This window comes from Eupeodes corollae, chromosome 3 (genome assembly GCF_945859685.1).
Source record: "Eupeodes corollae chromosome 3, idEupCoro1.1, whole genome shotgun sequence".
NCBI lineage: Eukaryota > Metazoa > Arthropoda > Insecta > Diptera > Syrphidae > Eupeodes > Eupeodes corollae.
In genome coordinates, this window is record NC_079149.1 from 38,264,037 (window position 1) to 38,281,994 (window position 17,958).

The 17,958-nt window shown below is 30.2% G+C and overlaps 1 protein-coding gene across 1 annotated transcript in view; it reads right to left on the reverse strand.

Moving 5' to 3' along the window:
• Nucleotides 1–16,705, reverse strand: part of LOC129950424 (zwei Ig domain protein zig-8) — a 358,168-nt gene extending 341,463 nt beyond the window's left edge. The window contains exon 1 of the mRNA XM_056062365.1: nt 15,256–16,705. Coding sequence (XP_055918340.1) covers nt 15,256–15,334 — 79 coding nt within the window. The 5' untranslated portion in view covers nt 15,335–16,705. The remainder of the gene's footprint in view (nt 1–15,255) is intronic.
• Nucleotides 16,706–17,958: the final 1,253 nt, after the last annotated feature.

Here is a 17,958-nt window from a genome sequence, read left to right on the forward strand (position 1 = left end):
TTTGTTTATTAGTTAAAATTTATAAGACAGTTTTCACTTATTTTTAAAAATCTTATCGTCTAAGAAAAGAAATATAATTTTCTCTTAAATGCAAAAATATTTTGATTTTAAATTGAATTTTACATAAAAAGAGTAAAAGTAATGATACCGAGAAATTGAGGTAAATGTCATTTTAAGCAAAATGGAAAGAGAATTAAGAAAAGTTAGTATAAAAATATTAAGCGGTTGGCTTTACCATGCAAAGGATTCATTATTTCATAAAAATCTCCAAAGCCCTCTTTTTGGGAACAACATAACGTAATGTTGGAAAATTCGTGTAGAATTGCAACCCCTTCATATTATATTTTTTTTCAAAATTAAAGGCTAATCATATGTAAAATTCTTTTTCTAAATTCTGAAATTGGATTTTTATTCATCATCTGTTTTTTATAATACACCAAATTGTATATTGAAACTTTTCTAATTAGCGTAGAAATGGATTAAAGCAAGCCACACTATCTAAAAAACCAAATTAGAGCTAAAAATTGTACATACGTTCTATTTCCAAATAAAAAAATATAATCTAAATAAATTCCCCTAATTAAAAAAAGTTTAAAATTTAATACAAACATTTTCCTTGTCCAACGTCCAAGCTCTGTGTCAAGTTCTTAATTTACAATTTAATCTCTATCATAAAATTTAATACCCATCAAAAATAAACTTAAAAAAAAAAACTTTTTTCATCATACAATTTTAAACTCTGTGTGAAAACATTTTAACTTTTAAGTGATCTGCATTCTGAATTCTGCAAAACGCCTGTCAACAGCAACAGTAGCAGTAGAAGCAGAAGCAGCATCACAAGAGGATTCAAAGGACAAGCTAAAAACAATGTTTTCAGTTTCTATCATAACTCCATTATCGTATGTACAATGTATAGTACAAATGTATGCTTCTATGTATCCATACAAAAAGCAGACACAAACCAAAACCCCCCTACTCCTAAAGATGTCTGCAATTTATCAACATTCAAAAGCGATTTCCACAATTCAAGAGCGCACAATACCCCAAGTGCTACTAAGTGGTGAATGAAACAAATTCGTGTTGCAATTTTCTAAATTCATATTCAAGCTAGCTAATGCAAGGCTGGAGCTGAAGCTGGAGCAGTAGCATCAGTGATGGGTTTTGGCGTCGTCTTCGTTGTCGTCGGTGGATAGGAGGAGGATTATGGGAGCAATGAAAAAAAGGAAGCCACTTTCATAACGGGTATGGGACGAGCTCAGAGCCAAAAACATCAACTTTAACACCCATAAATTCTGAAATACGAGTAATATCAAGTTCACAATAATGTCTGCAAACAAAACCTTTCGCCGTGTTTTCTTTTTCTCTCTCAAACCCTCTGACTTCTCCCTCCTTTCACCGTATATAACTCCATCACGTACACCCGCAAGTTTCTGCTTTTACCCACCCTATTCAGAGTGGGATTTTTTGCTTTTCATTTTGGGGACAGCAGATATCCTCCGGACACAACATGGCAGACATTTTTGTCGAGTCAAGTCAAGTCTTTCTCAATGCGAGCTAGTAGCTCCTTCCGTTCCGTTTCGAGACCAGGTTGATGCACAATATGCACTTCCTCATACACAAGCTTCACACATAAATATAATCATATAACATTTGGATTTAGCGTGTGCATGAACACTTCTAACAATTGGTGCAGCAACAACAACAGCAACGGAATGCAGCAGCAACAGAAGCATTCTCTCGTATATGTTTGGCAAAAGAACAGTGGGAGTAGCCCGCTTGTCAAGAATCGGTAAGAAAATAACGTTCATAAGCCAACTACGTCATATATAAACGAAGTACGGAACGTGAAGTCCTTTTAAAACTCCTATGCGGATGTTGTTGGCGCAAAATTGATAACAACAATCCGGATATGGCTCCATAGTGTGTCAGAAAGTATGGCGGCCGTTTCATGTGATGATGTAGATGCAAGTAAGGAAAGGACACGACGACGCGACGGATTGAAGTTGTTTTTATTTATTTATTTTCCACTGTCGAGTTCTAAAATTAAAAATTCATCAAAAAGCTGTGAAGCACCTTGCACAGGAGAAGTAGCAAGCATCTGTGTCCATTGCCAGACAAAAGTTTTGTTAAGCTACCTATGCCATGACCATCATACTCTTTAAGGATGTTCTGCACTCATCTCAAGATGAGATATGAAATAAATGTTAATGACACTTTTATCTTAGTTTGGTTATCATTATGGTTTTTCTTTTTGGCCCAAGATTATGTTTTAAGTTGGATCTTGAATTTAATGACCGTGTTGAATATTTTAAGATGGAGTAGATAGCTAGGTAGGTATATAGTGGAAAGTAATAACGGTTGCATTTAAGCACCCAAGAAAATGGGTTCATTCCAAAGTTGAATTTTAGGAAATAATAGTATCTTAGTAAAAAATTGGAATGACAAGCAGTATTGAAAAACAAAATGTTTATAAAAAAATGTCTTGCAGCAGGCTTTATAATGACCTGAAACATTTAAGTCACATGATAGAAGAGAAGTTTCGGATCAATTTAGCTCATATTGGTCAACTCATTTAACTGTCTTAAATCCGTGCTAATTTAATACAGCTAAAGAGTTTGTTTGTTTGCTTGTTTGTTTGAACCGACTTATCTCAGGAATTACTGGTTCGATTTGAAAAATTCTTTACGATTTTATATAATCCATTATAATATATATATATAGAGAAGCATAAATAAGGAATGTTTCAAAATCAGGGATTTCTCCGTCTTCATAAACAGTGTTAAATTAATGTATCACAAAATTGTTCCCCCTTTAATATTTTGTAAAAAATCCGTAACTTATGAGAGATATTTAAATACCAGACCAAGAGGATATTGTCTTTTTTGTATATTGCAAAAGGAAGTAGAAGTTGCAGTATGTCCACTCTCCAAATCCCAAAACGTACGTAGGTGTGCTAAACTGGTGAAAGTGAAATTAAACCATTTCAGACTTCCTTTTTTGCTTAAGTGTATATAAAAACAACTACTGAACATTTATTTTATTTTTACGGTGCCGTGAAACAACTCTGATTTTTAAAACTTCAAAACATAATGCAAATGTTTGCATGCATTCTAAATTTTGCGAATACAGGGATGGTATATACTTTTCTAAACGAGTCCAGTTGGTCTTATATCCATTGAATTTAATTTGGCCTTAATTTATTACTTAAATGAGATTTGGCGTTATTTCGTTTTGACAAAATGATGCTTTACCTTTTTAAAGTGCAAAACAAGAAGAATTTTGAATTTCGTATTATTATTATCCACTGCCACCCATGAATACAAAATCTTATTTCAATTGAATTCCGTGATAGTTTGTTTTTAGGGGATTTGGATAATCTTGAAATTCTCATCATTTGAAATCATGTTTGTCTTTTATATGTGCTAATAAAACAATTGTCTCTAAAACTTTTGTAAAAAACAACGTAACCTCGATTTTGTTTCCATAATTTTTTTGCTTAGATTATGAACAATAATATTTTAAAATTTTCTGCAGTGTTGCATTGTATTATATTTTTTAACTTAAAACCAGAGCTTTGAAATAATTTAATGGACCTTAATGCAAATTAGTTCATATTAAAATGTTCATGATTGGATACAATTAAAATATATTGAAATAACCTTAAAAGACAAAACTTTCTGTTTGATTTTTCAATTAATTTATTAAAGCATTTTCTCACTATTTTCAAGATTTTCCCAATAAGTTTAACCCAAAATCTAAAATATTTTAGGAAAGATTATTTTCAAAAGCCAAAAACTTAAAATTTAAATAATGTCCCCAAAATCGACGGATACAAATTTTGTACACTTATCCTTTTTTTTTAATTTATAAGTTTTCAAAATTAATAGAGTTTTGAAAAAAAATCCAACCATAAACTAGATTTCACTATGATGGAGAACGACAAAAAGCGTGAATATCAATACTTTTCTCAACTTAATTTTTAGCTTAAACTATAAACTCAAATCAAATGGAGTGGGGCAACAGTCCGTTGTGAACCAGGGCCTAGTGATTTACAACTCTCAACCATTCCTGTGTACTGTTGTCAGGAATGGAAGGGACCTACAATTTTTAGACTGAATCCGAACGGCTAGTTTGAGAAAGCACTTTTTCATGACAAGAATTACTCTTGAAGGATTTGTCAATTTCTCACAAGAGGCAGTACCCGCGAAATTTTTTTTTTTTTTTTTTAATTAAGGTGGCAGAAACAGGGATTGAACCCAAAACCCCTTGCATGACAGTCCAACGCACTAACCATCATGTTACCGGTACTACTAAACTATAAACTATACTCCTGAAAAAATTAGACAATTAAAACTGCACTAACTATAGAGGAATCAGTCTACTTAACATCGCCTATAAAATCTTCTCTGCCGTAATATGTGAACGTCTAATGCCCATTGTCAACAACCTGATAGGTCCTTATCAGTGTCGTTTTAGACCAGGAAAGACCACAGTTGATCAAATATTCACATTACGGCAAATCCTGGAAAAAAACCCAAGAAGTAGTAGTCAAGGACTTCGTCTTCCGCTGTAAACGCAGAAAACAACAACAGCGCTGAGATCAAACGCAGAATAACTCTTGCTAAGAAAAGCAATTGAGTGGTAAAGTCCTCTCTCGAGAAACCAAAGTGTTGCTATATAAGACCCTTATCATCCCCGTCCTGCTATACGGTGCAGAAGCATGGACTATGACAAAAGCGGATGAAAGAACCTTGGGTCGCTTCAAGAGAAAAGTTCTTCGTGTGATCTACGGTCCCGTATGCATCGAAGGGGAGTGGAGGAGAAGATGGAACGACGAGCTATACGGGCTGTACAGTGACGTAGACTTAGCCAGAAGGGTAAAAGTCCAACGACTAAGATGGGTTGGGTCACGTAGAGCGCATGGAAACCAATGCTCCGGCCCGGAAAGTCTTCGAATCCGCACCCACAAGACAGCGCAGTAGAGGAAGACCGCGGATCAAGTGGAGCGCACAAGGAGAAGGTGACCTCACCCAATTTGGAGCACAAAACTGGAGACATCTAACTAGGGACCGAGCTAGATGGAGAAGTTTGTTGGGTGAGGCCCTCGTTCACACAGGACTGGTAGACCCACCTTAAGTAGGTAATTAAGAAACTATACTCTGTCGAAAAAATAAATAATTATGAACACTTATGTTTTTAAAAATTGTATGTTTACTTGAATTTTGTTATACTTTAAACCAGATTTTAAAAGCAATTTAAGAGACCTTAAAAAATTATCGTAATTGGAAAAAATTCAATTAACAATAAAATACTGAACTTCCTGCTTTATTTTTCCTTTGACTTATCAAATCATATTCTCATAATTTTCATGATTGAGTTTAAGAAAGTTTGACTCAAAATAAAAAATACTGTTTAAAACCGCAATTATTAAAATTCAATAGTAATGCCCCAAAAAATGTTAAAGTAATGTCCCCAAACTTGAGGGACATACATTTTGTTCGGTTATGCTTATTAAAAATATTTTTGAAAATAAGTTTAAGGAAATTTTAAAAATTAATAGAATTCTATACAAAAGTCCTATCTTTACTGCACTTTGATGGAAAACGCCAAGGAATGTGGTTATCAATTCGTTTTTCACCTTCATTTCTGGCTTGAGATAAAATATCCCAAAATACAGTTTTGAATGATGCTTGGCTGTCAAGGAATCGTCTTTTCAGTGGGATTTTGGATTGGTTAGAGATATTCTAATAAACAAACAATTGTCGTATTTGGGGTTCTGAAAATGCTTAATTAATTGAATAGAGGGAATTATGAAAGGTCACTTTTTGATGATCCATTTGGTCCGGAGGTGTGATTGAACCTTTTTTCTTCGTGAACGACTGTCATCGTCAATTCGGAGCATTTTGTTCATATGATAACCGAATTTTTGTGCCTTCTATTGAAGAATACGACTTGGAGAACGGTGTTACATGCCACACAACCCGAGTTAATTTGGCTTTATTGCGAGAGACATTTCCTGGACTGAAATCAATGCTTGCAACAACAACTAAGGTCACTTTCCTTCACTTACATTTTAATTAAATTTTTAAAGACTCCTTTTATCTTAACTTAATACAATTTTTCAACATAAATATCTCAATGAAGTTATCCTTTTTTCGAGGATCTGTTGATCAGTGTTTTAAGATAAGAATGTCTTCAAACCATTAACTATCAACACTCTAATAACTGATTCATTCCTAAGGCCGGTGAAGCACTTGCTTAGCAAAGATCTAAACTTTTGCTTAAACACTGTCCCCACAAAAGCTCAACAATTTATTTAAATTTTAAACACCCTCCCCTCATTCCTAACACGAAACATTTTATGCCCTCAACTATTTTCCTTTTTAAATTAATAAGTACTTTACTTTTTAGCTTTTTTCATTGGTTTTCTATCAATAGTATCAATAGAAAATAGGCAGTGAAAACTTTTTCTTCCCATAAATAAAAATATAACTTTTATTACAGAAGGAGAAATGTTTCTATAATCAAAATGTTTAGTTTTAAAAATTATTTTAACCACCTTAAATCATTATTTTTTATTCTTCGTATCCCTAAAAGGTTAAATTAATAAAATGATCTGATACACTTTGAAATTGACATTGAGAAATGTAAATTTCTTAAAAGATTTGTTCCTTCCTAACCTAAAACTTTATTTGTATCTTGCAAGTAGGTTGAGCAAATAAATATAGCAAGCAAAATACCCCATCTATAACTTTTTTTAAATTTTCGTTTTCGATTTTATCTTGAACTTCGAATAATTTTCGCTGACATTTTCATCACATCCGAATCCTTTTTTGCACTTAGATTTGCTTTCGTTTCCTTTTATCACTTAGTTTCACGGAATGACAATATGCGATGGTCATGCTCCGATAAATGTTCAAAGTTCTGTTCGGTTCCATTTTTTGAAATATACCGACATATATTTGTGGCAAATATAACCTAATACCTCTGCACTGAAAAAGGACCTTCTTTTCAATAGAGCCATAAAAAAAACGAAATCCATCGTAGTGAAATATAAAAAAAATGAAAAATAGTTTGAAAACTTTTTTATTATTTTTTTTTTGTGTGCTCTATCGTCTTAGTTGCCAAGCGAATTAGTAGTGTTTCGTTGTAGAAGTTTTTAATGTTCGAAATTTGTCAGAAGTTTGTTATCCTGGTTTCTTCTCTCCTTACGATTTGAACAGGACAGAAAGAGAAAGAGAGAAAAAAATATACAAGAAACTAATTTTATTCTCGATGGGACTTTTTAGTTTGAATTCAAATTTCGAAATAATAAATAATATAGAACGCATAAGTATAATTTTTTATTTTATAGAAAGAACATCGAAATCAACAGTGGCGACGAAGACCGACGCGACGGTGTAAGAGGAGGAAAGGCAGGAAGAGGGATAAAAAAATAATAAAATGACCAAGCCGCATGTTACTAACTAGAACTTGAAGTTATGAAGTTAAAGTAGTAGTCATGGAAACTTTATGTAGGCAATATTTTATATAAAAAGTTCAGTATCCAAGTTTCGACTCGAGATGGATTAAGTTGGCAGGCAATCTTCTTCTTCTTTTTTTAATTTGAGTTATTAACTAATTAAACTGTGTTTTCTTACAATAAATCAACTTTGCAAGAAATTTATTATTATTTTCTAACGGATGAGTTTCTTTTTGTCAACAAACATATGAAAATTGTATATAATAGATTTCTGATCCTGGAAAAGTGATTGCTTCATAAATAAATACATCGAAATGTCACACTATTCTTACATTTTAGCAAATCAAAATATATTTATTTGGTAAGTTTTTATTCGTACTTTTCTTATTTATTTTGATCAACAAAATTTTTAATTTAACGAAAAAAGTCTTAGAACCAAAGGTTTTACGAAATGTACATCCATCTTATTCAAAAATTGTATGTCCCTGAAATTGGTGCTAAATATCTTTGAAAAAATGCTAATTTTAAGAAGTCTATCGTTTAAAAGATCGCATCAAATTTTTAGAATTCCTCAACTTAAAAGTTGAATTCAAGAAGCAGTTGTAATGAATTATAAAAAACAAAGTAATGAATTATAAAAAGGTAATACTCTAAGGTCAGAATTTTAAAAAAATTTCAAAGTATTTATTAAACTGGTCAACAAGATTATAAGAGTAGCAACCAAATTAATCCTTTTCTAATATTTTTGATTGCTTAAGTTCGAATATATCTTCAAAATAATGCTATCACGTGAATTTTTTGATATGCAACGTTTTATAGTGCAAAAAACACCTTTTATTCTGGGGTTACGTTAATTCATGAAGTAGTGTTTTTTTTTTTTGAATAAAATACGTTAAGATTTTAGAAATTAGCGATCACTTGCTTCGATACTATATTTAAAAAAAATTCTTATTAGTAGTAAGTCTTTACCTGCCGAACATTAAAAGAACGGGGAAGCATTTATCTTTACACAAAACCCAAAAAAGATATGAATGGAATTGTATATCTTATTAGAAATTATTATTTTTAAAGTTACACATCAAGCATTTGGATGATATTGAAAAAAAAATGGTGTCGAAAACGGGTATTTCTGAGTTTGGAGCACGTATAGCTAAAATCGGAGTCTGGATTCAGATCAGCACTATAAATTAACTTTTAGTGCTGATTATTCAAAAGCATAAGGGAATTACTTTCAAAGTTTTTTAAACTTAAGAAAGAGTCAAATGAAGAACTGTAAGTCATCTCATAACTAATTCGAAATTACGACATTTAAGCAAATACTAAGTAAATAAAAAAATTGGGTGGCGCAACAGTATGTTTCAGAACTAGGGCCTAGTGACTGACAATTTTCAACCATTCCTGTGTGCGAGTACTGTTGCCAGGGATGGAAGAGACCTATAGTTTTAAGCGGAATCCGGACGGAAAATTTGAGAAATCACTTTCCATGACAAGAATTACTCTTGGAGAATTTGTCAATTCTTCGCAAGAGGCAGTAGCCGTGAAAAAAAACTTTATGTGGCATAGGCAGGGATCGATCCCAAGACCACTCGCATGACAGTCCAACGCACTTTTTTTAAATTCATTTTTATTAATTCAATCTTAAACCTATCTTAAATCTAGACAAAAATTCATAAAACTATCCTAAATAACTATAACTTACAACTAACTTAATGGTCCCATACGGACACTCTAAGTTAAACTAAAACACTTAATAGTAATGCCTTTCGGCCCTAAGATCTATTTTACTTCAGTTTATAATTATTTTATTTATTTTTGTGTTTATTAGAAAATTTAAAAAAAAACTAATATCGATATCCTTTTTTATTTTTACTTAAAAACTACTTAAAGTAAGGTCCTGAATATAAAACTTAAAGCTTACTGAAACTACCTATTCTACCTATAAACTATTTAAAACTAGAACAACCACAGCAGCAAATCTAACTATCTTAACATTTTTGTTATACATATTTTGTTGTCTTTTTTTTTTAATAATTTTTTTGTATTCCATGTTTTTTTTGTATTTTTTTTTGTGTGCCACCATGCCTATTCTACTTACAACTAAATCATAAAACTATAAAACAAGTATGTAAGCCGGCCAAGACTTAAAACCCCATCCCGACTACCCAATATCAAGTGCCGATTGAAGCCACCAAAACTGGTTCTCCTGCTTCACCCTATCAGTTCGGTCCCGTTCGGTCACTGCCCTACTGAATGAAGGAGCTCTGCTCCGCGTTGTTCCATGAAGTCCTATTGTACAGGAGTCGCCTATACCCGGTTCGTCGTCTGACGTGGTAGATTTGCAACACTGCCAATCTATCCTGTATCAGACCGCATCTATCTAAAAAGACGAATGCCTCTGGTGGAATGAAGCCGCTCAAGCGTGCACTCTCAAAATGCATTAACCATCATGCCACGGGTACTAATAAGCAAATACTAAAATAATTTAAAATGTATCTTGAAGATATTTGTACAATTCACAATCATCGTAAAGTTCATTCTTTAACGATATGTTGTATTTTAGCTTAGCCTTAAAACCCCTAGTTTTGGTTTTCTTTAGCATTTCAAGAATGACATGTTTTATAAAGCTGAAAACTTTAAAGGCGAGATTAAAATTCAAGACATCTAAATCCTTCAAAAAAAAATTGTTTATTGTTGGAAAAAATGTAATTTTGTCGAACAGTCTTATTGGGGATTACTTAAGTGACATACATTTTTCATATTTGTAGAGTTTATTTATTTTTGATAACTCGACATAATTGAAAACTTTTTTAATCTTATTTCGTATGTATTAAATTTAATGTTGATTTAAAACCAAATAAAAATACATAACTTTGTAATATAGTTTCCAGTCATTATGTATCATTCCTGCAATAAATGCATTTATTTATTTTTTCTTACCAATAACATATTAAAAAAATACTATCAATAACAAATTAATAGGAGCACTAGCAATGGAATACTATCGGCAATACAAAATTAGAACAAAGTAAAAGCTTTATTAAGATTAACTTTGACTCTGATAATTACTTCATTCCACAAACAATTTTTCCCTAATTGATGCACAGGTATTAAGCTGATACAATAACATTCTTTATCAAGAATTTTAAACGAGATGATGATGATTTTAATCGTTTAAGTATTCTTATCCACTTTTCTTGGGAACGTTAAATACAAAATATTGGAACTGTTCAGTTAAAAAAAAAAATTACGTGTAAATATTCAAATGCTATAGTAATTTTGTTTAACACTGAAACGGAAACTTTTTGAAGTTTAGAAAATTTCAATGTTTTTTTGCATAGATTTTTAATAACTGCGAATTATTCGATTGCTTTTTTTTTTAAGATTTTTGACCGGCTTGTAATGCTTACATTTTTATGTTGAAAACAATAAGCTTGTAGTTAATACTAGTTAATAAAGGTAAACATTTTATTTTGATATAAGATTATAATTTGTTTTTTATTTTTAAATAAAATTAACAACAAATATTGTCATCATATTTTCCATTGCAATACTTGATAAAAGCTTTTGTTTTGAGACAAGTAGATTTAACAATAATTTTTTTAAAAATATAAATTTAAGTCTTAAAAAATAATTTCTCAATAATATCGAACTTGAGCAAAGAATTAAAATTTCCAATGGCGACTTTGAATGCAACTTTTGCATGTAAGCGTCCAAATCCTTACAAGAACACTTGTGAGTCTCAATTGTGAGTAGTCAATTAGAATTTTTCTTAAATTTTATATGCAGATTAATGCAGTTGTAGTAATTGTTTAAGGGCATGCCTTTGAAATGTTTTTCCTAATACTTAGATCGCTACAAAATAATTAATCAAAATAAAAGGTTCTTGTCATGAACTCTATTTTTAAACTCTCTTTTATTTCGTTTATGTGGAAAAACTTTTATTCATAAGCCAAAATTAAAGCTAAAGTTATTTTCATAGTACGTTTAAGCTGATTAAAAAGATTCCACATTTTATTAATAGTGAATAAATAAATATTGAAATTTAAGCTCTTTCCTATGGACACTATCCGTACATATTTTAAAGAATTTCATATTTAAAAAGAAAAATAACTCCTGTCACTTCAAAATAGGGTTTTGTATTTAAATGTAATCAACTGCATATCTGGGGTACTTCAGGCAACACATCTTAAACATCTTCTATTTTTTGTTTCAAATTCACATTTGTACAATTTTTTAAAGGTTTTTCCCAACTTGTATCATTTAAAAATGTTGTAAAGCATCAATGGTTACAATAAGATCGCGATAAAATAACTAGGACAAAAAAGTCATTCAGCTAATCATTTATGCAGGTATCGAAAACCAATTAAAAATCAAAATATTTACGCATTTATTTCAGTAAGTATACATTGTTATACAGTAAAGAAAAAACGAAACCAATGTAATTCGTTAATTAATTCGCACAATATAAAAAAAGAGGCTGAGATGCGACCCACACTGATAACATCCCATCCGGTCTGTCGATTTGTCTTGATTAAAAGGTTTGTATATTTTCATTTTTTGTCAAAAAAAGTTTATAAATGTTTTTAATAATTTTAAAAGTTACCAACTAATTTTGTATAAGACAAAAGAATTTGACTTCAAAATCTATTTTGGTTAAGGAGATTTTTTTTCGAAAACCAATTTTTACCAATTTTAGTAACATTTCTTAAAAGTTTTATTTTTAATATAAACAAATACAAATTGGATGAATGAAATTAATTTTAAGCTAATGTTTTATATTATTCAAGGCATATCAATTTTTAACAGTTTTGCGTATTATTTTTTGTAGATTTTAATTTTTTTATGAAAAAAACTGACCGTTAGATTTAAAAAATTACTGAATGTTGAAAGCAATTTTTTTTATAAAATAAACTTAATTTGAAGGCTGTATCTATAAAATCTGTTCTTACCAACGTTTTTTTAATTTAGTTCTAGTTTTTATTTTTTGTAACAAAACTGTTCATATAATTTTTCTCAAAATCTTACAGAATGTTGAAAACAATATTTTTTATTAGTTAAAACCAAAGCCCAAATCTTAAAGTTTTTAAAAGTTATTTGAGTCGAAAATCAATTTTTACTAACTTACATTATTTTTTTTTTTTTTGAAGTTTTTATTTTTTGTAAGAAAACTTTCAATTGGATTTTTCTCAAAATTTTAACGAATGTTGAAAACATATTTCTTATAAGGTAAACAAGTTGGAAGCCATAATATCAAATTTACTTTAAGTAATGTTTATTTTTGGGTTTTTATTTTTTATAAAAAAAAACTGTGAATTGTATTTTGCTCAAAACTTTACCTGATATAAAAATGTCATTTTTCGTTGCACAAAATTGTTTTGGGGATGAAACCATTTTTTATTCTATTATTATTTATTATTTTGACAATTATTTTTCAGTTTTTTTTAATTTATAAAAAAACTGTTAGTTCTATTTGATTCCAAATATATACTTGTTTGGAATCACATTACAATATATAATATAAAATTTAATTCAAGTCTCTAGCGTTATTGGTTCGTGAGATATTTAAGGTTAAATAACATTTTCACCCACTCAATTTTCTTGTGAGCCCTTTCTGCACTTTTCTGCCTTTTTATCTGTAAAACAAAATTTATTTGAAGTTGATATCTCTTCTGGTTTTTGAGTTTTGCACGACGAAAAAAACGTTGCACAGACATCTTTCCAAACATCTTTTATTTGGACTCTAAGGACCTTAAACTCTCAATTTCAAAAACTAAACCTACTACTGCATGGGAAGAACTTGTTGCAGGGAAAGATCAGCTTTTAAAAACTCCAAGAAAAAACCTTTTTGAACCATTAAAAAATCCAATATATATGTGATATATATGCATAATTGTTATATATTTTATATGTACATTTTTAAAAGTTGTATAAGAAATTGTCTGCAGATTAAAGACTTTTAGAAGTAAACATCTTACATAACTAAACTAAAATGATTTGATTTAAAAAAATATATTACAAAAATTATTTAAAATAAAATGAAATGAAAATTTCAAATTGTATCCAAAGAGCCTGTAGAAAAGTGTTTTTTTCGCAAATTTACACTCAAATTTAATTTCTTAAAATAACCTTAATTTTTCAATTTGATTTGTTGAAAAGTGTTAGGTCGATTTTTTTTAAGTATGTATTCAAAATATTTTTAAATTTTTATTAAAAAATGTCTTCAGTTTTCAGTTGCTTACAACACATAAATATACATTTTATAGTTGATGAATCGAATTTCGACAAAAAAAGTTCAATATTTTTTTTTTAAAATAAAATGTAATATAAGAGGTTACGTAGAAAAGAAATTATGAAATCCCTGAAAAAAATTAAAAACAAAAACTCTGTTCTATGGGGCTACATATTAAAAAAAATGTCTTCAGCGATTCCGCTTTAATCCTTAACTTTAAATCATTTGACTCAATGGTTTAGGCTGTAGTCGAGTTTGAAATTTCTTATGAATGCAAAACTTGCCATATAATGTGGCTCCCATATGTAACAAGTTAAAACATAGTTAAAATATTGTTTGGCAGTTTTAAATAAAATATTATTTAACTATTCAAATAAATTAATTCATATTTGAAGCAATATTTTTTATCAAAACTACTAAAGTATAAACTTTAAGTTTCAAAAAACTAAAAGTATTTAATCCCTAAAAAATTGATCTAATTGTTTTGGCGTGACTTTGTGTGGTGTAAATATCAAAACTAGAGTATTGTGGGACTCACTCGGGTTTTCTATAAATAACTGAATCAAATCTCCAAAAATAGTGTAACATAAGTTTTTCGTTAAAAAAAATCACTAACATTTAAAAATTTTATTAAGATTTAATGATTTATGTATTTAGTTATATTTGTCACTTCTTTTTGTGTTTTACAAATTTCTTATTTATTTATTCAACTTAGTATAATCTACAAGACTTAAGCATTAACTTTTGTGATTAATTTATAAAAATAATTCCAATAAAAATTGTTTGTAATGGTTTTCTAAAGACTAATTAATATTTAAATTTAATATGCTATTGAAACACTTAATATTTTTGTTTAATTATGTCACACAACTTTTTAATTTATTCTGTATTTTAAAATAATTTAAAAATATTGTCAACTTTGAAATTTTTCTCAAGCAATAAAAAAATATATTTTTTTTAACCTCAAACTTATCTGTGTAAACATAACATATCCGAATTTTATCAAAAAGTGCTATCAACTAAACAGGGTGGTTAAAGCAAAACCAATATCTAGCCATTTATACCTGAACACAAATACACACAATTTTATTACCTTCAAGTCAGTAAAGTTCCCTTTTGAATTTTATAATTTATCCTTGACTGTAGCACTTAGCACTCGATTCAAAGGTAAAAACTACGAGACCTAAAAATTCCACTAAAATATAAATCTTCAAATTCCCAGATCTTTAAATTTTACTTGTTTTGATTAAAAGACAAATATTTCCATACAAGTTCAAATAACAAAGCATTTTCCTTATTTAAAAATATTGGATAACTCCACACCTTCCATTTTTGCCATACCCAGCTCAAAATCTTTCAAATAAGTGTAATAATTCTACCACCATACCATATACCACGCTGCTTTATAATTTAATTGAATCATCCATCATATTTTCAATTAATCTCTTTCCATTTAATTATAATATTGCTCATATTTATTTTATACCCGCATATACAAAATATGAAATATGAAGATAAATAAATTATTAATCCACATCAATTAATTTTTTATAAATAAACGCACCTTTGATTCTGGTGAAGAAAATCAGCAGGCATAATCCAATCAGCCTCGTTCGTATCCGCAATCCTTGAATGTTGATCATTTTTGAAAACTTTTTAATTTTTGTTTTTAAATTTTTTGCTTGGTGTTGCTAGAGGTTTTATTTTTATTTTCTAGAGAATTCACACTCAACAAAATTCAAACCTGAAAAAACACACTTAAAAACGCAAAACACAGAAGTGTATTATAGCACTGAATTTTTATTTCTCTTCTTTTAGATTTTTCTTTATTAAATTTCACGTTGTTGCGTTTTTGATTAAATATTGTATCACTTTCGGGTTTAATTTTAATTTGTAATCTTTTTCATAATTTCACTTTCCACAACAAAAAATATGTATGTTGATAAGGATACAATTTAGCTCACCAATTTTAGTAAATAGGGAACAAAGTAACGTAGATATGACACGTTATCAAAATTTAAAAATCCCAAGAATTGAATATTCTTCAAACAATCTTAATCAACTTTTTTCCCTGAATTGTAAAAAATTTCAGAGGAAAAATAAATTTACGAACATTAACCAATTCAAAGGATATGAACATGAACAGCAACAGCAAAAACAACAACAAGAACACGGAATACAGAATACAAAATACGGAACACGGAACACGAAAAACTCAACCAAACCACTACTCTGTGGCTCTGGCTTTTTGACACGAGGGATTCAAAAATCTGGAAAAACCACGCGCTGCTGACAGGAAAAGTGTGTCATCCACATTAATTCCACCCACCACTTGTCATTACATGCTGTTGTCGGGGTTAGCTTTGAGAAAGTATCCTGTTTTCCACATCACTACACTTTTAAATCATTCCAAGGATGATTTTCTTCCTTCTAGACATCATGTGCGCTTTTTATCCCGGAATATAAAATTTAGTCGAGTGCTCAAGCAAAATAAACGATTTTTCTCTGAAATTATATAAATCACATGCCCCCGCTCGTTCGTTCGAATAAATGCTCCGTAGTTTTTAGGAAGGTTAAAGGTTGATAGGTTAGAGGACTCAACGTAATGATATAGAGTGAAGTTAAATTCTTGGATTTAATTATTTTTTCTTATTCCAAATCACGGAATGAGAAAATTTTCTTAACCACACAAATCTGCCTTTTTAACTGATGGGAAGAGCACCGGCTATAGCTGATGCATGTATAACCACATAACCGATTAGAATGAGTTAATATTTCTTTTTAATTCAAGACCAAATGCGGCGTAACCGACAGATTGACGTTCAGAGGCGTCGCGGTCGTTGACGACAACGGCGACAATGACGACGACGATGACGATGACAAAAATACGGAACGCGGGCAAAGTAAATTAAAATCCCTTGCCACCGGAATTCGCATGGATGAAAGGTTGGAGAATATTCTTGATGATGAATCTGTATCGCGACAGAAAATATAAATCAAACGCGTGCTACACATCTGAGATACAGGATAAAACTACTCGTTCGAAGGGATCTGTTCGGTTTGTACCGAAATCGGGTGGAAATGACTGTGTGGGATGTTTTTTTTTTGGTCCTTTGATTTTCTTTTCCTATTTAATTTTATTGCTGTGAGATACTTTTCCGAGTTTCACTGAGTTGGAGTCTTCGGAATTTCCCCCATCAGCTGGTTGCGTACCTTTTGCTTGGGCTTTGGCGTTCACATCATCATGATTCCACCAAATAGAGAATAGGGATTTTCGGAAAATGCTAAGGATTCAAGAGTAAAAAGGATATTTTTGCAACTGAGAGAGAATTAGGAATGTGTGCTTGAGCTCGCTCTTGTTAAAAACATATTCAGTGAGAGAGGGAAATTTTAACAGAATGTTAAATATTAATAGAGGTAATTTGTAACAGGTTAATTTAATTTTGTCTTCATCCCTACAAGAACAAGAAAGAATGAAGAGAAGTTTCTTGTTTTTTTTGTTTGCTGTTGGATTGTTTATTAAGGTATATAATTGAGTCAGTTAGTGGCCTTGAAGTTGTGGGCTATTCATTTGATTCAATAATGAAATATAACACTCGCACGTTTGGGTAGAGATATTATACCTATCTGCATTTATATTGTCTTGATATACCTTATATATACATTCACACATATGTGTGTATATTTAAAGAAGTCTGATTTAATGAATAACTTTTTATGAGTTAAACACACTTGGTAGGTGTCTTCTTCGTTGTTGAAGTGAGTCGTTGTAGGGTATATTTGACGATGTACAAGTAGCGACTCAAGTGAAATATAACTACTGAAAAGAATTTTCAGTTTTTTATGAATAAACTCGCTAAAGTATGGAATACAAATTTCAACCACTCTTATGTATGTGTGCATTTTGTGTAACTTTAACTATAACGCACGATGTTGATTGTAAATAAAACAAAACGTTCTTAGAGATTTTTTTGTTTGTTTTTATTAATAACAAAGTAGGTAGTCTCAACTGATTTTGCAAAAGCGTTTGATAGCAAAATTCTGTTATCCAAAGTTGAAAACTTTAGTTTTCATTCAAATTTATTAAATTGGTCTTGTTTGAATATCACTAGAAGAACTCAGTAGAACTCAGTATGTTCGAATTAATAAGATGTAATCCTGCGAATGCTACTTCTGTGGTCCCTCAAGGAAGCTTTTTATTACCTCTCCTTTTTCTAATATTTTCCTTAAAACTTCAATCATTTCATTCATGTTCTTTGTGTATGAT